Source organism: Trypanosoma cruzi, genomic scaffold (genome assembly GCF_000209065.1).
Source record: "Trypanosoma cruzi strain CL Brener 1047053516459 genomic scaffold, whole genome shotgun sequence".
Lineage (NCBI taxonomy): Eukaryota > Euglenozoa > Kinetoplastea > Trypanosomatida > Trypanosomatidae > Trypanosoma > Trypanosoma cruzi.
In genome coordinates, this window is record NW_001849533.1 from 180,669 (window position 1) to 201,816 (window position 21,148).

At 46.3% G+C, this 21,148-nt stretch overlaps 9 protein-coding genes across 9 annotated transcripts, besides 45 other annotated features; all 9 read right to left on the reverse strand.

The window, feature by feature from the left end:
• Positions 1 to 3,755: part of a sequence feature (heterozygous, Esmeraldo-like haplotype) that runs on past the window's edge.
• Tc00.1047053509777.60 (ADG2, putative) lies at positions 571 to 2,442 on the reverse strand (the record flags this gene model as incomplete). Its single annotated transcript, XM_809134.1, has 1 exon — positions 571 to 2,442. One exon carries the CDS (start codon positions 2,440 to 2,442, stop codon positions 571 to 573), a length of 1,872 nt encoding a protein of 623 aa, XP_814227.1.
• Positions 2,450 to 2,471: a microsatellite.
• Positions 2,546 to 2,574: a microsatellite.
• Positions 2,748 to 2,784: a microsatellite.
• Tc00.1047053509777.64 (ADG1-like protein, putative) lies at positions 2,792 to 3,157 on the reverse strand (the record flags this gene model as incomplete). Its single annotated transcript, XM_809142.1, has 1 exon — positions 2,792 to 3,157. One exon carries the CDS (start codon positions 3,155 to 3,157, stop codon positions 2,792 to 2,794), a length of 366 nt encoding a protein of 121 aa, XP_814235.1.
• Positions 3,217 to 3,245: a microsatellite.
• Positions 3,421 to 3,553: a sequence feature (A-rich).
• Positions 3,569 to 3,605: a microsatellite.
• Positions 3,706 to 3,743: a microsatellite.
• Positions 3,756 to 5,177: a sequence feature (haploid, Esmeraldo-like haplotype).
• Positions 3,804 to 3,829: a sequence feature (AT_rich).
• Positions 3,864 to 3,927: a sequence feature (T-rich).
• Positions 3,966 to 3,992: a microsatellite.
• Positions 4,114 to 4,162: a microsatellite.
• Positions 4,266 to 4,291: a sequence feature (AT_rich).
• Positions 4,309 to 4,331: a microsatellite.
• Positions 4,425 to 4,445: a microsatellite.
• Positions 4,475 to 4,522: a sequence feature (T-rich).
• Positions 4,566 to 4,614: a microsatellite.
• Positions 4,807 to 4,859: a microsatellite.
• Positions 4,894 to 4,915: a microsatellite.
• Positions 4,988 to 5,019: a microsatellite.
• Positions 5,057 to 5,133: a sequence feature (T-rich).
• Positions 5,178 to 5,303: a sequence feature (areas merged during assembly that could not be assigned to a particular haplotype. This can correspond to areas where the two haplotypes were merged or to regions with more than two copies in the genome that were merged during assembly.).
• Positions 5,182 to 5,205: a microsatellite.
• Positions 5,262 to 5,299: a microsatellite.
• Positions 5,304 to 8,085: a sequence feature (haploid, Esmeraldo-like haplotype).
• Positions 5,306 to 8,326, reverse strand: Tc00.1047053509777.70 (calcium-translocating P-type ATPase, putative; the record flags this gene model as incomplete). The annotated part of the gene is made up of 1 exon (XM_809135.1): positions 5,306 to 8,326. One exon carries the CDS (start codon positions 8,324 to 8,326, stop codon positions 5,306 to 5,308), a length of 3,021 nt encoding a protein of 1,006 aa, XP_814228.1.
• Positions 8,086 to 8,436: a sequence feature (areas merged during assembly that could not be assigned to a particular haplotype. This can correspond to areas where the two haplotypes were merged or to regions with more than two copies in the genome that were merged during assembly.).
• Positions 8,360 to 8,385: a microsatellite.
• Positions 8,437 to 8,466: a sequence feature (AT_rich).
• Positions 8,437 to 21,148: a sequence feature (heterozygous, Esmeraldo-like haplotype).
• Positions 8,791 to 8,821: a microsatellite.
• On the reverse strand, positions 8,837 to 9,628 carry Tc00.1047053509777.80 (hypothetical protein, conserved; the record flags this gene model as incomplete). Its single annotated transcript, XM_809136.1, has 1 exon — positions 8,837 to 9,628. The coding sequence occupies one exon, from the start codon at positions 9,626 to 9,628 to the stop codon at positions 8,837 to 8,839; it is 792 nt and encodes a 263-aa protein (XP_814229.1).
• Positions 9,802 to 9,847: a sequence feature (A-rich).
• Positions 9,964 to 9,987: a microsatellite.
• Positions 10,067 to 10,105: a microsatellite.
• Positions 10,140 to 11,720, reverse strand: Tc00.1047053509777.90 (hypothetical protein, conserved; the record flags this gene model as incomplete). Its single annotated transcript, XM_809137.1, has 1 exon — positions 10,140 to 11,720. One exon carries the CDS (start codon positions 11,718 to 11,720, stop codon positions 10,140 to 10,142), a length of 1,581 nt encoding a protein of 526 aa, XP_814230.1.
• Positions 11,774 to 11,798: a microsatellite.
• Positions 11,968 to 11,991: a sequence feature (AT_rich).
• Positions 12,335 to 12,386: a sequence feature (A-rich).
• Positions 12,459 to 15,023, reverse strand: Tc00.1047053509777.100 (ubiquitin-activating enzyme, putative; the record flags this gene model as incomplete). Its single annotated transcript, XM_809138.1, has 1 exon — positions 12,459 to 15,023. The coding sequence occupies one exon, from the start codon at positions 15,021 to 15,023 to the stop codon at positions 12,459 to 12,461; it is 2,565 nt and encodes an 854-aa protein (XP_814231.1).
• Tc00.1047053509777.110 (hypothetical protein, conserved) lies at positions 16,204 to 16,818 on the reverse strand (the record flags this gene model as incomplete). The annotated part of the gene is made up of 1 exon (XM_809139.1): positions 16,204 to 16,818. One exon carries the CDS (start codon positions 16,816 to 16,818, stop codon positions 16,204 to 16,206), a length of 615 nt encoding a protein of 204 aa, XP_814232.1.
• Positions 16,889 to 16,940: a microsatellite.
• Positions 17,483 to 17,524: a microsatellite.
• Positions 17,533 to 17,593: a sequence feature (A-rich).
• Positions 17,619 to 17,647: a microsatellite.
• On the reverse strand, positions 17,693 to 19,486 carry Tc00.1047053509777.130 (hypothetical protein, conserved; the record flags this gene model as incomplete). Its single annotated transcript, XM_809140.1, has 1 exon — positions 17,693 to 19,486. The coding sequence occupies one exon, from the start codon at positions 19,484 to 19,486 to the stop codon at positions 17,693 to 17,695; it is 1,794 nt and encodes a 597-aa protein (XP_814233.1).
• Positions 18,309 to 18,343: a microsatellite.
• Positions 19,619 to 19,695: a microsatellite.
• Positions 19,823 to 19,856: a microsatellite.
• Tc00.1047053509777.140 (hypothetical protein, conserved) lies at positions 19,917 to 20,795 on the reverse strand (the record flags this gene model as incomplete). Its single annotated transcript, XM_809141.1, has 1 exon — positions 19,917 to 20,795. One exon carries the CDS (start codon positions 20,793 to 20,795, stop codon positions 19,917 to 19,919), a length of 879 nt encoding a protein of 292 aa, XP_814234.1.
• Positions 20,880 to 20,974: a sequence feature (A-rich).

The following is a 21,148-nucleotide window of genomic DNA, read 5'->3' on the forward strand; positions in this document are numbered from 1 at the left end:
TTGTCGGGGGAAGCCCGCAGTCAGCGATGCGTCCATCACGGGATTGTTGTTGGTGCATGGCTGACGGCATCAACCAGAGCACGGGCCAGCCGCGTCTTGCTGGGACACGGTTGCAACACCATAAGATCTGGGGGCACGTTTTGCCGTACTAAGTGCCGGCCATCAAATTTCCTCGGAAAAACGCGAGAAGAAAAACAAAAAGTGTTTTCTTCCGACGTTTACACTGAGAACCAAATAAACTCAACCAAAATCCCGGAACAAGTTAACAAATAAACCTACAATATGAGACACTGTGAGACAAAGATCCCGGTGGCAGAAGAAGAAATAAGTTAATTCCGACGGGATCCTTGATCCGTTGAATTCAATACAGTACATCTCACCTCATTTGGTTTCCCCCTCATCTGGCCACTAATAAAACATATACAGAAGAAAAAGTAAACAAAACAGACGCTACTACAAATCAAAAATGATAAACAAAAAGGAAGATTCAAGAATACGTCCAAATACATATATATTGGATGAATTAAGCCCAAAAGGATGGAGAACAACAACAAAAAAACAATTGTGAGCTCAATACCCCAGTTGTCGCTTGACGGCCGCTACACGTTCTCGGTCAATACGATGCCTCGCCTCAAGTTCCTTCAGGCGCTGTTCGCGACGCCATGTTGCCTCATCCTGCTGTGAGCGCCATTGTAGGGTGCCAGGCTCCAAGGTTGAGATGCTATTGTCGTCACGCATTTTGCGTGAAGCAGGCAGTTCTGGTCGTGGGAGATTTCGGGCGTAGTCCAGGGCACGTGACCTTCGTTCTTGTGCCTGAATGCGTTCTGGGGGAGGTGGTTGTTGCGGCATTTTATTTGGTGTCCCATTTAAAACAAAATCGGCATCGCCTCCTTCTCCCAACTTTAGTTTTTGAATAATACGCTGCTGCTGCTTTTCACGTATCCTCTCTACGGCTTTCTTCTCCACTAACTTGCCGTATTGACACTGACGGTGCATCTTTTCCTTCGCTTGACGTTGTTCGTCCGTGTCAGCAGGCCCCAGACCTCCTAATTTAAGATGCGTCACCTGTTCCATCATCAATTTGTAGTCTTTCAAATTGTAAGATTTGTATGCAGGGTTTTTTTTCTTCTCTTCTTCCTGTTCAGACTCTTTCGTCTCCGTCAGTGCACCGCTGCTGGTAGCGGACACAGTGGACGTGCGCGGTGGCAAGGGCAAACTCAATGGTTGGAGTCTGCTTGGATGAGAGTTTATCCCAGTCGTTCTGACTGGCGCAGACGTTGCAAACTCCTGAATGCCTGTTGAAAGACCCTTTTTTCGAAGTGTGCAAAGATGGTAGTCTTGGCGGGTGCCGCAGGGACCATTTTCACTTTCTGGCCTTCTCGTGCCACTACTGGGGTTGCGTTTCCTCGCTGCAATGATGGACGTTTTATTCTCGCTTTTTACAGCACCAGGTCGAGGAGGCATCATAAAACCGACGGGCTGGTAAATGGGAATATCAGTGGAATCACGGGCTCTAAACTCACTGTTGTCATCCTCAAATTGAACGGAAAAGTCGTCCACTTCATCTTCCCTTGACAGTACATCGTTTCGGTCTTCTTTTTTGTTTTTCTTTTTTTCATTCCGCTCCAAGGGAAGTGGCGGGGATACGGCCGTATTTTTCGGTCTAGGCATCATTGGTGCTTCGTCCGCACCGCTGCTTCCACTAATCTTGCGTGGGGGAAGGCGTGCCAAAGATTTTCGAAGGCCTTCTCCTGCATCCATTAATCCCATTGTATCGGACAAAGGCCGTGAAAAGGGTATTGGTTTCACTGGCCGTGAGACATCGACGCACTCGACGGAGAGGACTTCTGGTGATTGACTTTTATCCACGGAGATGGATGTCACATCGGATAGTTCTAGACGTGGCGACATAACTGTGGCCGCAGCTACCGTCTGACGAATATTTTCTATGCGACAGTCTGGTGATATCGCCATGGCAGGATTTGGTGCGTCATTTGCATCCATGCGATTCACAACATGGGCATCGAAAAAAGGTCTTGTATGTCTTCCTAATCCATTGCCACTCTCTACGCAAATTGTGTGGTTGATGGCTTGTAGTCGTCGTGGAGGCATAATCGCTTTTGGCTCGTCCGGTGCCACAATTCCCCTCACATGACTTCTATTCCTTAACGGTAACTTCAGCATCATCGGTTTTCTTTTATGCATACTTGTCTCATCCCCCAAGGGGCCAGGTATCGATCCCCTACCCTCCTTATTCCTATTGTTCCCATCTGACCATTGTATTGGCTTCGTCTTCTTTACCCGAACCAACTGTGCATTACTGCCATCCTTTCCAACTCGCACCGCACGGTCCTGAAAGTGTTGCATGAAAGCAGATGGCAATTCCTTAACCATCTTGCGATCCTCCGGCGGGTCCCAGACATCTCTATCTTTTTTGGGCATGCGCCCAATATATATATATATATATATATTACAGATGTATGTATGTGTGTGTGATTCCCGTTAATACTGTAATTTATACTTGCCTTTCCCCCCCCGGCCTGCCAAAAAAAAAAAAAAAAAAAAGAAAAAAAAGCCAACCAACAACAAACAAGCAAAAAAATCAATTGTATAGCGCACAGACACACAGAAAGGAAAGAATTAAAACAACATCATGGGAAAAAAAGAGTTATTCGCACTTCCGAAGGGAACACACATCCGTATATAAATACATTCACCCTAAACCTCAGTAAAACAACAACAGCAACAAAAAAAAAAAAAAAAAAGAAAAAAAGAACAAAAGAATCTTCTTTCATTGTGATATTTCTGGACCTGGTGCAATGCACATTTTCATTGCCGCATCCAGTCGGGCGATGCTGCGTGTCTGTTCCACGTTTTGCAGCTCCAGTCGCCGCACGGAGTCATCACGCGACTTCATATCTTGTGCCCAGTCATCCCCTAGGCTTTTCAACAATTGCCTGCTCTGTGCAAAAGCATTATCCGCTGTAATTTGACAGCTTTCTTGTGTTTGACGCAATGTGGCTCGAATACTTCGAGCGTGCCACCAGTACACAAATACACTCATACATCCCGTCATGACACACAGTCCAAGCATGGAATTGCTACGAAGGGGCCGGAGAATTTGCTTGTACAGCGGCGAATTCGAAAATGCGCTCATCGTTTTTTCCCACTGCCTTACACTGTAATTTCCGTGTGGTTTAAAATAATAATTAAACAATATATCTATATATATATATATATATATAGTAATAAAGGAGACTTCTCAAACGCTTCTCCTCGACTATGCTGCTCTTCTTAGATATTATCCCTGTGTGTTTGTGTGTGTATTCCGACCGAATTGGACAGGGTGTGAGAGGACACGGGAGGAGGGTCCGTCAGCAATCACCAAGCAACAAGGGAGGCGTAGGGTGTGGAAAGGGGGGAAAGAAGAAAAAGGAAAAGAAAAAAAAATTCAAAGCAGCGCTGGTGATCGTCACAATAAAAGAAAAAAGAAAAAAAGAGAAAAGGAGGGGGCGAAGGGGGGGGGGGGAGGGGAAAAAAGAAGAAAAAATAAATTCTATAAAAAAGAAACAAACACAACAACAACAACCACCACAAAAACAACACATCGCCCCAACTTCCGTCAAAAGAGAAGAGAAGAGGACATGAAACTCCGTGGCACTTGACCACAAGTTTAAATAACGACCGGTAAAAACTCCCTACCGGAAAAAAAAAAAAAAAAAAGAAAAGAAAAGAAAAGGAAACACATGCACACGTCCAATACATACAAATACAGACGACTCCCTCCCAACTTCTACATGCACAAATATAAATAAATAAATATATTTATGGGTATGATGAGATTGCAAGTGCTCGTTAATGACTCCTTCCTCTTCTCCTCCTCCTTTTCCTTTTCTTTTTTTTCCCTTTCTTGTTTCATCTTTTATTCGCCCATTTCCTTAAATCAAAAATTATTACTATTATCATTCTTTTTTTTTTTTTTTTCCTTTTTTGCTTGTATTCATGTCGCTTTCGCCGGGCAATTGCCCACCCACCCACACTCCCCTATCCTTTCTTTTTTCCAGGGAAAAAAAAGATTCCCATAATGAATACATGAGAACTAAGTATGCATAAATATACATGTATATACATGTATGTATATGTATGTATATATCCATATGTAATTTTCTCTTTTTGGTTTGATGTCTTTGTTTCTTTATGAGCCCATAATGAATACCTATCCCTTTTACCATACATGTATATTAGCTACTTCTTTGATGCGTTTCTTTTTTTTTTTTTTTTTAAATAAATACCCTCTCACCAGTTTAAACACACACACACACACACACACAGGCACCCCTCTCACTCTCTCTAAGGCATAAAACATAAGAACAGATCACCTTCACCTCAATACAGACAGAAACTCCAATCCATACACAACCGTATTATTTATTTATTTATTTATTATTATTGTTGATGGTATTATCGGTGTTCATTTTCTTGTTTTTTTTTTTTTTTTTTCTTCTTCCTTTTCTTTTCTTTTCATGATGTCCCTCCAATTCCGTATCCTTTCAGTGGATATTTCAATGTATACATCCATACATATATTAAATATATTAAATATATATTTATATACCCAGTCTGAATGTATCCATGCATGTAGCGAGTGCGAATGGTGGGCCAATGCACTCCAAGCGAAATCAAAAAAAAAAAAAAAAAATGCGATCCAACATTGTACCAGGCTATATATATATATAATGCAATGTATATGTATGCAAGGTCAGTTTGATTATGGGTGTACATAACAGCCACACCCGAGAAGATCACACACACACACACACACACAAAGAAAGAAACAAAACAACAAACAAACAAACAAAAAATCGCAGAAAATGTGTGGTTGTGAGGGGGAAAAACAACAACAACAACAACAACACGACAATTGTGATATATATATATATATATTCATACGACCATGTACTTCACTTCTATTGCAAGGAACCAACAAAAAGAAAGAAAGAAAGAAAGAAAGAAAGAAAGGGCAATCTGCATTTTCACTTTAATTTTTTACCCCTCATCTTCCTTCTGTTTTTTTTTTCTCTGCGCCATTCCTTCTTGTTTTTTTTTTTTTTTTGTGTTTTGTGTTTATTATTTGTCTAATGTGTGTTTATGTATGTATGTATGTATCACCGTCATCGTTGGTTCTTTTTTTTTTTTTTTTTTTTTGGTGTTGTTGCAGTTGTTTGATTTTCATGTCTTATTTTTTTTTTTTTTTTCTTCTCTTTGTTTATTTATTTATCATTTATTTATTTATTTATTTTATTCGTCAGTTGTTTTTTTTATTCCGACTTGCTTGCATGTGCCGCGTGATGTATTTGAGCAGCTCGTCGATAAAAATCACCGGCACACTAAAGACAATCACCGCCTTCCAATCATCAAAGTTAGACGGCACCAAAACACTAAATGGTTGTGCCTCCTTCACAATGAGAGGGTCAACGCCGAGGGGGGCGATGTTAAAAAGAGCCGCCAGAAACGGTACGTACATAATCATCAGGTGCAACGCAAGCGAAGAAAAGATGGCGAGCAGCAACCAAATGTTGCTGGACGGCCGTGCTGTGATAAGGGAGGCATTCTCACTCAGTGCGTTCAGGGCATTCAACATCTCCACCAGGACAAGAATCGACAACGCGATGGCACGCGCCGTCTCCGGGTCAGCGAGGATGGCACATTTTGCATCCTGCATGTCTGTGCAGGCCGCGTAGGTGGTGAGATCCTTCCAGTTAAAGCCGTGGCTGAGGAACCACCACAAGAACCCGCCGATGGTGGCAAGGCCAACGTAGACACCAATCACCATGTAGCGTAGGAACATCCACCCATTCACAATGGGCTCATCCACATGTCGTGGGGGTTGTTGCATGATGTCCTCATCGGGGGCATTGAAGCCGAGAGCGGTAGCCGGAAGACCGTCCGTCACGAGATTTACCCACAGCAGCTGGACCGGTGACAAGGCCTCCGGTAGACCACAGAGTCCTGTCAATAGAATACATGCCACCTCACCAATGTTACTGCTGATAAGGTAGCGGATAAACTGTTTTGTGTTGTTGAAGATGGCACGACCCTCCCCTACTGCCTTTACAACAGTTGCAAAGTTGTCATCCGCCAAAACCATCTTACTTGCAGCCTTTGCCACTTGTGTGCCACTCCCCATGGCAATGCCAATATCCGCCTTCTTTAGTGCCGGTGCGTCATTCACGCCATCACCCGTCATGGCACAAATAAGTTTCTGCTCCTGTAATAACTTCACCAGCTGCATCTTATGAGAGGGATCGGTGCGACTAAAAAGGACGGCCGACATCACCGCCTTTCGCTTTTCTGCAGGGTTCATCGCATCGAATTCAGCTCCCGTGTAACTTAACCCTGACGTCTCAGTCTTAAGCAGTAAACCAAGTTTCCTGCAGATTGCCTCTGCTGTCTCCTTGCGATCACCCGTGATCACCACCACCCGGATGCCAGCAGTGCGGCAGTTGTCAATGGCCTCCCGAACTTCCGCACGTGGGGGGTCAAGCATGCCACATGCACCGACAAATGTGAGATCTGATTCAATCTGCTCAAATGTAGACGGGTCGCTCAGTTTCAACTCTCGCACAGGCTGTGTGGACTTAAAAGCAAATCCAATGCAGCGAAGTGCATGTTCACTTCCTGACATGGCATCAATTTTCGCTATGATACGTGAGCGTAGTGCATCATTCAGAGGAATAACAACCCCGTCAACTTGCATCACATGCGTCGAGCGTCGCAGAACCTCCTCTGGGGCTCCTTTTACAAATAAACTGTTTAATTTAGCCCCTGCAGTAGATGTGGCATGTACACTCATGGACTTGCGCTGACGCGTAAACTCCAAAGTGGTGTTCTTTTTCCATTTTTGTTCAGCCAGTTTGCGAAAGGCACAGACTGCAGCGGGATCGGTGGCGTGGGCAAGTTTTTCGCTCATTACAAGTAGTGCCGCCTCCGTCGCCTCGCCTATTTTCTCTACCTGACCATTCTTTGTGTTGTAATGCAATGAGGCATCATTGCAGAGAACGGCGATGTTAGTCAACATACTGAGGGCACCGTCCGTTTCCAAAGCCGATGTCACGGGTTTGCCCCCACATGTCACGACATTTGGCATGACGTTGAACCTCGAGTCCTTCAGTTCATACTCCCTTGGATTACCGTCCACACCCAGCGTAAAGATCTCCATCACGGACATCATGTTTGTTGTCAAGGTTCCTGTTTTGTCGGAGCAAATGACCGTGCACCGGCCCAAGGTTTCAACGCTTGGAAGGTCTCGGACCAACGCGTTGTGCCGTGCCATTCGTCGTGTGCCAAGCGCCAGACACGTTGTCACGACGGCCGGAAGGCCCTCTGGAATGGCGGCAACGGCAAGCGCAATCGCCACTTTAAGGCAGTGGATTGCCGGCGCAATAAAGCGCTCATACCATGGCTCATCTGGCGTCGGTGTGTGTACCGAGTACCAGCGCACCATATTGATCACAAATACGGCTAAGCAGATGTAACCAATCACTTTGGAAAGCAGCATGCCAAATTCATCCAATTTTATCTGCAGTGGTGTCTTCACCTCTTCCTGCTCCCGCACATCCCGTTCAATGGAGCCGATTTCGGTGAAGGCGCCGGTGCGCACCACAACACATTGTGCCTTGCCGTATACAATAGACGTTCCACTGTAGACCATACTTGAAGGAAAGCGATCTTGATGGCCAATTGCGGCATCTGCCTCTTTGATTGCCTCCACAGACTCACCATTAAGAATCGCCTGATCGGCACGCAATGTAGTACTGTGCAACTCTAGCACACGCATGTCCGCAGGAACACGGTTCCCTACCGATACTTCTACTATATCTCCAGGCACCAGATCTTCTGCCCCCACAGTGACCAGCTTGCCTTCGCGTAGCACGACGGCAGTTTTCGGAACAAATGACTTGAGTGCCTCAATCGCACTCTCCGCCCGGTTTTCCTGCCAGACACCCACCGTTGCGTTTAGCACAAGAATGAGGAGGATGATGAATGGCTCTACAAAATCCCCGGCGTTCTTCTCAAATAATGCCATAACGAAACTTGTCATGGCCGCAAAAAGAAGAATACGAACAAGCGTGTCCTCAAACTGCGCCAGGATCAACTTCCAAAAAGGAGTTGACGGCTTCGTGGGAAGTTCATTACTACCAAATTGTCGACGTCGCTCCTCCACCTCGTCTGCAGAAAGGCCACGCTTTGCATCCACGCGCAAAGACTTCGTGACGGCAGATGCATCCATCGTGGAGGGGGTCGCTGGGAGTGAAAGAAGCGCCATCCCTTGTCTCCGTATTTTGTGTTATTTTCCCCCTTTTCTTTCTTTTTTTTTTTTTTTTTCAACAAAAAATCCCCTGGGGATTTTGAGTTCCACGCGTTCCTTCAGGAAACTAATAATAATAATAAAATAAATGAATATTTGTAGTCAAGGTTTGCTTTTATACTTTTCTTTTTTTTTTTTTTTGTGTGTGTGTGTGTCTCTCTATCCTTGATGCCTGCGCAGCGGGCGTCCCTAAAGAACGGTGGGGAGGAAAAGAGGCGTATTGAGCGCCACGCAAAACAACAAAAAGTGAGAATTCAGAGAATATGTGAGCGCAAGCCACGGTGGAAAATAAATAAATAAGAAGACATGTGGATGCATTCCTGCCCCTCTCCCTTTCTCTCTCTCTCCCTTTGTATTTGTGTCCATGCATGCATCCAGTGCACGCCTCTCTTTGTCTGTTGATCTCTATCTCATTCTCGAGAAAAGAAAGAAAAAAGGAAAAAAAAAAAGAAAAGGTCAAACGTCATACTAAAACAATTTAATCTTCCGTGCCTTGCGATGTTTGATGGCCCCTTTGCGCTGCACCGCCTCCCCATGACGTGCGGCACCTGCTGTAGACGATACAGCCAACACTTCTGTCCCATCCCAAGTATCTTCGGCGCGGTCCAACAGTTCGGGGGGTCCCGCTTCGTACTTTCGAAAAAGATACTCAATCGAATACTTCCATCGCTCCTCGTCGTACTTCTGCCGTTCAAGCAACTTTTCATATTCACGCGGTGTTTTAGGAATCTCCTTGTGTATCCCATGGTCCACAACCGGCAACCCAAGCAACGCGTAAGCCTCTGGCGTGGCGTAAATGGCATACCGCTGGGGCATCAACTCCTCCCGCATAAACTGTCGGCTCACATATACGGTCTCATACTTGCGACCGAACCAGGAATTCTTTTCCTCGTTATACAAGTTCACAAGGAAAATAACAGGGATTTGAATGCTTGGAATTTGCCGCGGTTCCCCAACCTCTAATAAAGGTCGATTGCGAATTGTGCATGGGTACGGCTTGGGAAGATAACGGATGTCATACTCGCCAGGACGATGCTCACTCATTGGATACCGCGTCGCATTCTCCTTCATGCGTAGTGCGTAGTTCGACAAAGCCATGCGCTTCCAGTAGGGTGTGCATGCAATACGGTCACTGTAGCCTATTGAGACGCCAAAAGAGCCACCAACCTCACCACCGGGCGGCGGCGGCATCGTGACCTTCACGTCGTGACGGGGTGGCGGCACCCACGGCGCCACGCGTCGAATGCCCGTTCGCCTCATTCGGCCGGTGTGAGTATTAAAACTATTTCCTTCGGGGCAAATGTCTTTGGGATCAAACCCAACGCAACCGCGTGATTTGACCTCCTCCTCTTTCACACCTCGCACAAACCCGCCGGTGTTGCCACCCGCAAAGTAAGCACCCCAATGATGGTTGGAGACAATTGGCAGGACACAAAAGAAGAAGAAAAAAAAAAAAAAATAAATAATAATAATAAAAAACACTGCGTAAAGGAAATCAAGGTTCATAAAAGACCGTCTGTGTGGCCTCACGTAAAACCGCATCATATGTTTCAAAAAAAAAAAAAAAAAAGCCATGAACAAAAACACAAATACACACATATACATATACATATATATATGTGTCGCAGGTAGGAGAGAAATCCTTTTTTTTTCCCTCAAGTTCTTTCCTTCTCGAGTTTTTTCATCCGTTAATTTCCTTCTCTTTCTCTTTCTCTTTCGCTCTCTCTCTCTCTCTCTTTGTCCTTACCTCTACACAGGGTTCATTTACTTTTTAGCCACTAATTTGTACTTGCAAAGAGTCGTCCAGCATCTGCATCAACTGGGGATAACGCCATTCAGCGTACAGCATCAACAACGAGGAGATGATCTCAGACCACCAAGCTCGCAAAAGCATAAAACCCAATTGCCATCGGGAGCTTGTCCTTCTGGCAACAACGGCCGAGTATCGTAACATACGCAGTGGACGGTTGACAGGCCTCTGAAGCTCCCTATTGATCGCCTTGACAGCCATGATATTTCGTAACACTAATGCGTATTCCTTCGGGAGTCCAGACACGATGTTATTCACCTCATGCATCCTATTCCGGACCTGCTCTCGCATCATCTCCATGGTTGCTCTTGTCGTTAGATTTGTCTCTGCACTAAATGCCTCATACGGATGCTGCAGGAAGCATGATGCAAAGAGCGCATAATCCTCACACCCAAAACGCTTTGCAACTTGTTTTAGCGTAGGGGTGTCATGTGTGACAGCGGCGGTCCAGATACACGCTAACTCGGCACGCATCTCGTCCGACAACTCTGTGCACAGACCAAAGTCAAGCAACACAACTTGCGGCTGCCCATTCGAGAGGCGGTGCACAAGAATATTCCCCGCGTGGGGGTCGCCGTGTACAAAGCCTGTGATAAAGAGCTGGTATGCTATCGCGTCGTAGAGCCAGGCGGCAACGGTTCGGGTTTTTAAACCCAGCGCCTCAATGGCACGACGATCGGATATCTTGGCAGCGTTTGCCACCAGTCGTGTGGTCAATACACGTCTTGTGGTGTAGTCACGCAGGACGTCCACTGTGACGACGCGATTCCCAAATCCACCGGCCTTCAAATCCCGCCCTGCTCGTTCGCAGTTGTCGGCTTCCAGAGTAAAATCCATTTCGTTCGCCACCGTGTTGTTTAACTTGCAGACAATCTCTGAGAGGTCGTATCCGCGAAAGAAGAAACCCGCAATGCCTAGCATCAATTGGATCGTCCTCATATCCCCACGGAACCGATGGGCAATGTCTAAGTACTGCACCTTTACCGCCACCTCCACCTGCTCCTTCTTGAGCCGCCCACGATGAACTTGGGCGAGTGACGCGGCAGCAATGGGATGGGGATCAATCTCCGAGAATATATCATCAATGGGACGCTGCAGATCACGTTCAATCGTCGCCAAAACCTCCGAGAAGGGACGTGAAATAACAGCGTCCTGCAGAGCCGCCATCGTGGTGCAGTATTGAGGCGGCAGGATGTGACTCAGGTTGGCAAAAATTTGTCCCGCCTTGACGTAAAGCCCACCGTTTGTTTCTGCAAGTTCTACAAGGCGAGAGGCACTACGGAGATGGACCGCATTCCACGCCTCTTGTGAATCCCCTTCCTGCAGGTTCAGTTGATAATCCATTAGGATGTTCCCGGCAACATATACGCAACGACACACACGACCAACGCCCTCAAGCAACACCCGTGCTGGCAAGACTGGCGCGGGGACAAGTTCCAACGGCGGTATCATCACAACAACTGTCGCAACGGCCGTGCCTCCCACGAAGTAACCGACGCAGCGACCAAAGAGGCGACGGTATGAGAGTGGCGCCGCCACCATCCTCAACACCGACCACCACCGTCACCAGCAACAGCAACAGCAGCAGCACCCCGCTCTCTTTTTCTCTCTCTCTCTCTCCCGCCCACACGCACGACCACAATCGCACGACTGCAGGACTAGAACGTAATAAAAAACGGTCGCTTCACCCCTCAACCGTTAAAAGTAAAAAAAAGAAAAAAAAAGTTCCCTGCCACACAGTAAGTGAATAGAACCAGTCTCTCTCTGTGTGTATGTATACTTATCTAAGTAAATTAAAAAAAAAAAAAAAAAAGGAAAATTGCGTTGGCAATTTCTTTTACCCCCAAAGAACCCCATCAGAAAGAGAAATAAGCAGCAAAAAAAAAAAAAAAAACAAGTGGCAGACTCAACACCAACACAAACATAATCGTTTCGGTTTGTATTCCCTCGGGTCGTTAAGCTTTCAGTCGTCCTTCATGTAATATATATATATATTGATTCCTGTGGGGGTTTGTTTTCGTAGGGGAAGCTTCACACGCAAATTGCCCGCGATACGGAGAAACAACACGTGACGACTGCAAATGCACGCATGCCTCTCAAAGAAAAGAAAAGAACTCGTTCGATTGCACGCAAACACATTTCCCTTCCCCTCAATCAATCAAAAACAAATAAAAAAAAACAAAACAAAAAAAAACTGAATAGAATAAATGAGGGAATTCATCAACGTGGACATGTGAATTGAAGTGTGGCCCGCCGTCCCTTCCCTGCTTGCGTCGTCTCTCATTCAATCTCCACGACATCGACATCATCCCCGTCGGAGTCTGACAGCACCACCGTCACTGTCGCCCTATTTCCCGCAGCAGCATCCGTCACGTTCAGGGAAGGGGAATCGACAACATCGTCTTCGTCGTCGTTCTCCACGCCGCCGGTCTTGGTGGGAACAACACGATCACCATTACCATTATCGTTTTCAGCAGCAGCATTCTTTTTTGAATCCGCAACAAGTTTTTGCTCCAACTGGAGTGCCGCGTCAATTCCCTCCAGTTTCACTGCATCACTCCCCTCAATCGCAGGACTGTGGTTAACCACAAGCCGCCACTCCACCTCGTGATTGAGATCGTCGACAAGAAGTTCCAGCGGCCTGTCTGCAGCAGTCATCAGGTCCGCAAGCGGCGTCATTGCCAGAGCCTCGTACTCGTCCTCTTCGTACAACACATTTGCACCACAGAAGACAGATGCTGCCGTCATGGACAGACGTTCCCGTAGCACAGTGCAGAGAAACTGCCCAAGCGTTGTGTGAGTGGCGTCCAGAAACACACGAACGGTAGGATAATGCTCACGGCAGACAAGACAATTGCTGCTCGGCAGGCTGGGTGGTGCACTGTGCACGAGAAAAAGGTCCGTTGCCCACCGTTTTTGTATTGCATCGTTTTTCTTGCTGGTTTTGTCGTCGCTGCTGGAGTCTCCTTTACGGTCAGAGCCATGTGTGACATGAATATTACAACCGCAGGGGTCTGGGAAAGGACGGCGTCGTACCTGCGGCACGCGTCGCACGTACACCATTTGTGGCTTTCCAAAACGGCATGTCGTTTCTTTCATGCCAAGCACACAAAGCGCCTGCTGCACCACCGCCGCTGCCACAATGGCGTTTGTCGTTGCAATGGCTGGCACAATGGCGCCCGCAATACTGCGTATCTCCTCCACTGACTGCAGGGGGAAAATGTGAAAAACAAAAGCACGCAAGTTTGCTACAGCTGCCACAAAATCAACCGCATCGTCGTCTTCCTTGCAAAAGGCATGCCGATTGCCACGTCGTACACATCGTGTGAAGGCGTCCAGAAAGAGTGATACAGTGTCCTCAAGGCACAACGAGGTATCCCGTAGAATGTGAAGCGATTTCACTCTTGTGGCATCAACTGACATTTGTTCCGCCATTCGTTGAATGAGATCCTTCGAAAGTGGCACAGGCGGCTGCGTCGCCCACACAGTCTTCATACTAAGCAATTCTTGAATTTTTTCGTGAAACAGAGATCCTGCCAGAACAGCCGCCATGCCACAAATACTTAAACCACCATCGCAAGCGTCCACCTCGCCTTGCAGTTCTTCCTCCTGTTGGGTGATAATTGCATCAACAAAGGCAAACTCATCCTTCTCTTCCCGCTTTCCCTCACCAAAAAGTCGCTCATATAACTCCTTCGCGTAGTGCACACAGTGGACCATGGTAGTGGGCCGTGCATGAATGGTACAAACGGCGACGGTCTTTTGGTTTGCTGCCTTTGGATGGCAATCGTAGCACTCATACAGGCCGCGTATAATGGGCTGCACCTGGCCATTGTAGCCCATCGTGCCGCTCTCTATAAGAGGAACGTCTGTGCGCATACACATGCGATTCACATGTTGACGCGCCGAAACATTATCGAGTGCATTCAGCACAAGGGAAAACTGAGAAAAGAAAGCGTCATCGTACGCTTCATTCTTAATGTCCGCGTGATGAGCACGAATGACAGGCAACATTCGTTCTGAATATGTCGATGTGAACCAGTTTAGTATTGCCTTGCGCGCGGTATCTGCTTTGGATGCACCAACGTCCTCCTTTTGAAACAAAAATTGACGGTTCAAATTCGTGGCATCGATTGTGTCAAGATCAAAAACATCCAGATTGCGAAAGCCATACAAGACAAGAACTTTTAGTAACTCGCAGCCAATGCCTCCCGCGCCCACCACAAGTATACGCTCTTCCATCAGTGTCTCTTCACCATGCAACGTTTCATCCTTTGCAGGGGAAACGCAACAATTCGCCGCCACCTGTGTCATCGCCGTTTCTGTAAGGGTGTTTGTCACCATGACCTGCCGCTCCTCCCAATACACCGGCAGCTCATCCCAAACTTCTCCATTAAAAGACTCCAGTGATACCGCGGTGATTCGCGGATATCTTGCTGCTGCCTCCATATCCGCCATCCTTACTTTTTCCGGGCACTCTATAGCAGTACACGCCGACGTTGTGAGTGACAAAGCAAGAATGCCTGGAACCAGGCAAAACGAGGCACCTTTACCGGCGGCATGAACATGGACGTCAATGTGTGGTCTACCATTGATCTTCTCATGCTGCCCCACCCATGGCTCAAATGCTTTCAGCACGGCTTCCGTGATGGAAGCAGCAGAGACTTGAAACGATGAAACATCTGTCATTTCCATGACGCCAGTAGCCCACCCCTCACCTTTAAAGCGTTTGGCGTCGCCCCTCGAAACAATACCAACTTCGTCGTCCCCGCGACTACACGATGCTTGTGAAAAAAATGACCTCTTGGGAGGAAAAAGAAGATGTCCAATGTACACCCGCATCATTTTCCCTACGTATTCTTCTTTTCTTTTCCTGCTGGTTCGCCAAAGCGATGAATGGGACAAGACACAAATGAAAAGGAGCACACAAAGAAGTGCATGCACAAACCAACACAAAGGAAAGAGGGGGAAGTGGCGAGTGGAATTGACTATTTATGCGGAAAGCTTGCAATCAAATATGTCCATGTCTTCTCTGCCTGCCACGCCACAGCACCGTCCTTGATCCGTGCCGCATAACCGCCAGAAAAAAAAAGGTTCATGCAGGCAATAAACACACACACACAAAAAAAAAACATCAACAAAACTGCGTCTTCCTTCTGTGTGTGTTTGTGACGGTAAATCCCTCACTTCTCATTCTTTTTTCTTCATTCCGTCCGCAAATGAAATGAGGGAAATACAAGCGCCAGCCAAAATGGCATGCCTCACCATCGAGACGCCGACCACTCGCCTCGCTGTCACATGGCGGACCTCTCAGTGGGAGATGTATGCTCGCTTCTTCTCCAAGTACAACTGATCTCGCACCACCTTTGCCATCGTAAAGCGCCACTGATGAAACTCCTCCATCGTGAGACGGTACCGCAGGACGGAGCCGCTGCTCAGTGTGATCGTTAGCGCGACAGTAGGGATGCCAACGCGTGATATCTGCCCGGATGACACCAGAACGTCCACAGTCCAATCCACATCCAAAATACGCTCTCGTTGAAGCGGACCGTTGACTGCCGCTGCTGATTTTGCTTTTGTTTCCGGTGGTGGGGATGCGGAGGACATTTCAGGCGAGCCTGGAAAGCAATGATAAAAGAAAGACGCGAATAGACGTCAAAATAAAGGGGGGGAAAAGGAAGTTAAAAAAACAAAAAAAACAAACAACAACAACAAAACCAGTACAAAACACCATTTGTACAAGTAAGCTAGGAAGTACACACACACACATACACACAAATACATAAAATAAAAAACATGTAAAAGTGAAATTAAGCAACACAGGTGGTTTGTGCAAAATAAAATAAACCAAAAACATAAAATAAGCCCCAGACATCTGTTTTTTTTTTTTTTTTACTTTTCTTCTTCTTCAAGAGACACATTTATTCTGTTGCGCCTCATCACATTATTGCCATTTGCCGTCTCTTTCCATTACAGCAATGAGTAACCTTTAGATATTTGTAAAGAAAGTGAGACATGCGCGGATTTAATGCGCCCGTGACACCACAGACGCACCAAAGGCAACACTGGGGTCCACCGGAGGAGGTGCAGCGTAAAAGGCAGCCGTGATGTTCGCAACGGCGGTGGCACGACACTTCTCCTTCTGCGTCGTGCTTTCAAGATGCGTGCAGGTTGGATAAGGAGGCATCGGAAACGCGGAGTCCCTATTGTCATCACACAACTGAAATAGTTTAATGCACCGGTTTGAGCAGCGCGCTAACATCAACGCCCGCTCCAGCCAATTTGGTTCTCTCTGTACATCGCGACACGATGGTGGTAACCCGACAAGCCAATCGGCCTCGGGGAAAAAAGGCTCATCATCCAGTGATGAAAAATTTTTCTCAGCATTCCCTTCCCATCCTTCAGAGGATTTACTTTGGACGTGATCATGCGTCTCTATTCCCACAAACGCCGCTTCACTCATCCCGCAATCGCCATCATGAGGCACGACTTCGTTGTCAGCCGCATCAACCTCAGGTGGCACAAGCGATTTCGCCGTCACATCGAGCGATTCATGGCATTTTTTTCGCTTTTCGTCGCGCAGAAGTTTTGTATGGGGAAGAATGTATGCGTGCAGCACCGACCGCGACCGCTTAGGCATCACCCCTTCTTCACGGCCTCATGACGACGACGACCACAACCGCCACCGTACAGAGAGAGAGAGAAAGAGTCACAGACAGATAAATACGTACGTAAGTACGCACACACACACACACAAACACATCGCCGCCCATGGCAACTATCAAAGAGGGCAGCAACAACCCCCGCAATGCACAGAAGCGGAAAGGACACACAGTAAAAAGGATAGGATGAGGAAAAAAGAAACACAAAAAAAGGGGGAAAAAAAAGAAGGGATCCACTAATAAAGGGATGGGGAAAATAACCGCACCAACCTGCCTTCTTTAACGGCTTATTAAAAGCATATAATCCTTTGCATATTCTTTTCTTTTCCAGAGGCAGCGCCGAATAAATATCAGACAACAGCGTTCATTCCAGCATGGCTGCACAACAGGGAGGGGTTGTTTTTTTACTTTTTTTATTTTTCATCCCTCCTAAACGTCGTCGTCTCTTCGTGACTACAGGGCCGAAACTCCCGCTTTTCTTTTTTTTTTTGTTTCTTTTACATCTCCATCTGGCGGTAAACATCAAATGGACTCGACAATAGGGAGGGAGAGGGAACAACAACGTCAATGATCAAATAAAAAAAAACAACAACCAACGCTGCAGCCAATCAAGTAAATAAATAAATAAACATCTATGTGCCAACACACACACACAGACATACAGACAGACACACGCAGGCACACGGCAACGCAAACAAAACAAAAACAAACAAAAAAAAAAAGCACAACACAATCGTATAAAACATAATATAAAATCTCATTTTTCAAATCACAACAGTTTTCCTTCTTTTTTTTTTTTTTTTTTTTGATTTCTCCTTTTTGTGTTATCACGTGTTCCTCCCCTCCGTTGCCTCATCCTTGGCAGGCTTGTTTGAGCATGTTAACTTGCTCCGCCATGACCTTCGCGTTGGCGATCCGCTGAAGTAGTGCCACTGTGACGGATGCGGCGCTGAGAATGCTGCCACAGATGGTGATAACAGGCGATACGAGGCCCCACAGGCCCCTGGAATGAAGCTTCGATGCTATACCGGCGTAATCCAAAGCAACATCTGCCGATGCGACCGTTTTGTATTTTATTGCTGTTGTTGCTTGTGAATTATCAGAATTCATGGAAAATGCTCGCCGCAGCCACTGCCTCCATGAGGTGGAATCAAAGCCCAACGACAATTCTTCCTGCCCCATGGCGGTTCCTCGAAGTTTGGCAAACTTAAACAGCTCTTTCAAAACACGGCCTGTGTGTTCTTCCCGCAGTTGAGCTTGATACTCCATGTAAATAAGATTTCCCAAAACAACAGCCGTCATAGCAGCAGCCAACCACATACAAATCCTACTCTCACGGTAAAGTTTATTGACCGAGTCATCAAGAAAGACGGCAGCCTCCGTTAAAATTTCAACCTCGGCTTTTGTTAATGCTACTTCCACATATCCCTTCTTTGGGGCTAATTTTTTTCCAGCTGCCGTAGATCCATCTACTTCTAATTCTTTTTCTTCTTCTTCTTCTCCCAACTGAAACCTTGCTGTGACGCCGTAGTGATCAGAGATGGGACAGAAACGTGGTTCCAATGTGTTTGCCGAATTTTCATTTGTTTGGCGTTCCGAAAAGGCAAAAAGTTGCCCGCACCAAAACGCACAGCTCAATCTGGAGAACCATTTCAAAGCCTTTACCCCAAGTCCTTCTTCTGGTGGGATTTGAACCTCATTGTTCCCTGTAAAGACAACCACACCCGCAGGTCCTTCTTCACCATTGATTGGCATCTTAAAAGGGTAGTCTGCGGCCGCATCCGGGCAGTCGTTAAACGCAGAGAGACGAAGTGTATTCGATGTAAAGAAGATATGATCAATCTGACACGGCACATCACCTCCTTCCACAAACCAACCATCTTTGGGTGAGTTAAACATATTTGCATCTGAATATGTCAGTGTGGCAGTGTTGATTCTTTTTTCACGCTCAGACATCTCTGGACGGTACATAATGGATGGTGGGAGCACCGAAACCAACTTGTACCCGCGTTTACGTAATAAAATGAGCATTGCCTGCAACTCCAGAGAGCGCTGTGTTGCATTAAAATCTCCTCCAATAATAACACGATCGGTGGGATGTGATGTTGACGAGATAAATTCCGCAAGAGAAATTGCTTGGCTCAAGCGAACCGGCAAGTAGAGTTCATCACGCCAATTTAACAAACGAGCGGTTTTCTGATAGGCTGCCACGAGATGTGTATTATACAATAACACATCTTCATAGGGTGGATCGGGGCTCACACCCCTCCTTGTGGTGCATGGGACATGGATGCGCAACAGCGATGCCCCCTTGTTGGCGTAATAGTCACCGTGAAGTACACGTTCAGGGTACCCTTGCAGTGGAAACGTAAAAAACAATGCAGATTTAATGGGAAAACGAGAGATGACGGCAATACCGGAACCGTAAAAAGCACTTGGAAATCGCTTGAAGTATCGTTTCTCCCGCACTTCACTGGGCAGATTGGAAATAATGAGCTCAAAGTCCTCCTTCGAAAACTGTTCCTGAAGCAAAATAATATCATAATGAGCAACTTTCGCGGCAAATCGCGCCATACGGGCGGCACGATATTTGGAGTTAAATATCCCCCACAGGTTAAAGCTCAGGACCGTAATTTCAGTTGGCATTCCGTCCGTGTGGTTGAAGATGAGGAATGGAGACTCGTTCGCTGCAGAGGTCTTGGCGTGAGATGTTTCTTTTACTTGCTTCTTGTCTTTTTATCAGCTGTAGGAATCAATAGATCTAGAGGAGACAGACGCAATAATAATAATAATAATAATAATAATAATAATAATAATAATAATAATAATAATAATAATAATAATAATAAGAATAAAAAACACACTAAAAAAAAGTTATTGTTGATTGTTTAAATCCATCAACAATTTCTCACTAAATTCCCTCATCCCTTGTCCCAGAACCTCCCTCCCTTCAAGGCCATAGCTTCGATACCACTCATCATCTACATACATACATACATACATATATATATACATATTGTACTATATTATATTCTAAAGCCACGACAGCTCCTATCCGCTAATATTCAAAGCGTAATTACGCATTGGCCGTCTGGTCCGCCACCTTTGGCATCCACGGTGCGACACGATTGACGGGGTATGACATGCGCATATGCATCTCTGGACGACGCATGTGTACACGAGGCTGCAGGAACCGTTTTGCCTCCAACGGAATGTCAACAGGTACTTTAAGTGTTACCTGCTGTTGCTGCTTTTCCATTTCTGTAATAGCCAGATGCAGCCATTCACCATCCAATTCCTCTGTGTGGTGAATGTGATCGTGTATCGCCTGAACATGTGCCTTTGCCACACCGACCTGCTCGTGTACAATGTGCGCCACCTCATTTGCCTGTTCTTGGGTTACTTCCGCTATCTTCTGAGCCGGGTTCCCTGCCCACAACTCCCATGCATGAATACGTGTGTCTTTCGGCACATTTGACCCTGCAGCAACGATTGCTCCATTTTCAACAACTGCACCAAGCGCAACAGACACACCTGGCCCAATGTATACTCCGTCTCCAATGGTGCAACAGTCCAGTGTGCTGCCAACACCAATGTAAACGCCATTTCCAACGCTTACTTGACCTAAAAAGGAAGCACGATCCATCACAACTGTGTGATCACCCAAGACTGTTTCCTCCCGTACATGGTAGTTACGAATAACGACATGATAGAAAATGCATGTGTCATGTCCAAGTACGACGTTTCCACTAAGAAAGGCACTCGGCGCAATAAAAGCGGAATCTTGCGTCCACGGTAACATCCCACGGTAGGCACGAACGTTCTGGTGACGCATGACAGGATACATGTGGCGGTTTGTCTGTAGATAATGTGCCATGATTGCAAGCCGGGCCCCCACGTCCTTCAGCATAAAGCCAAAGTACGGCACAAAGCCTGGAACAATATTTGCAGGCATGCCGATCCCGTGGCAAACAATTTTGTCACAAAGAAAGACAGAAAGTGTTTGGGAATTACACGCCAATTACTTTTTCTTCCTGCTAAAAAGGAAATAAAAACAAGAAAAACAACAACAACAACATAATAATAATAATAATCCAAACTTAATAATAAAAAAAAAAACAAAAAAAAAACTAACGAGGAACAGGTATGATGCACCTTGCGACGTGGACGCGGCCAGCCCCAAGCGGTACTGCCACGAGGGCTCCGATGAAGACAGAAGAAGAGGTGTATTTATCCATAAAAGTGACAAAAAGTCCATCTCAACCCTCCTCCCACAAAAATAAACAAGCATACATAAAGACATGTACA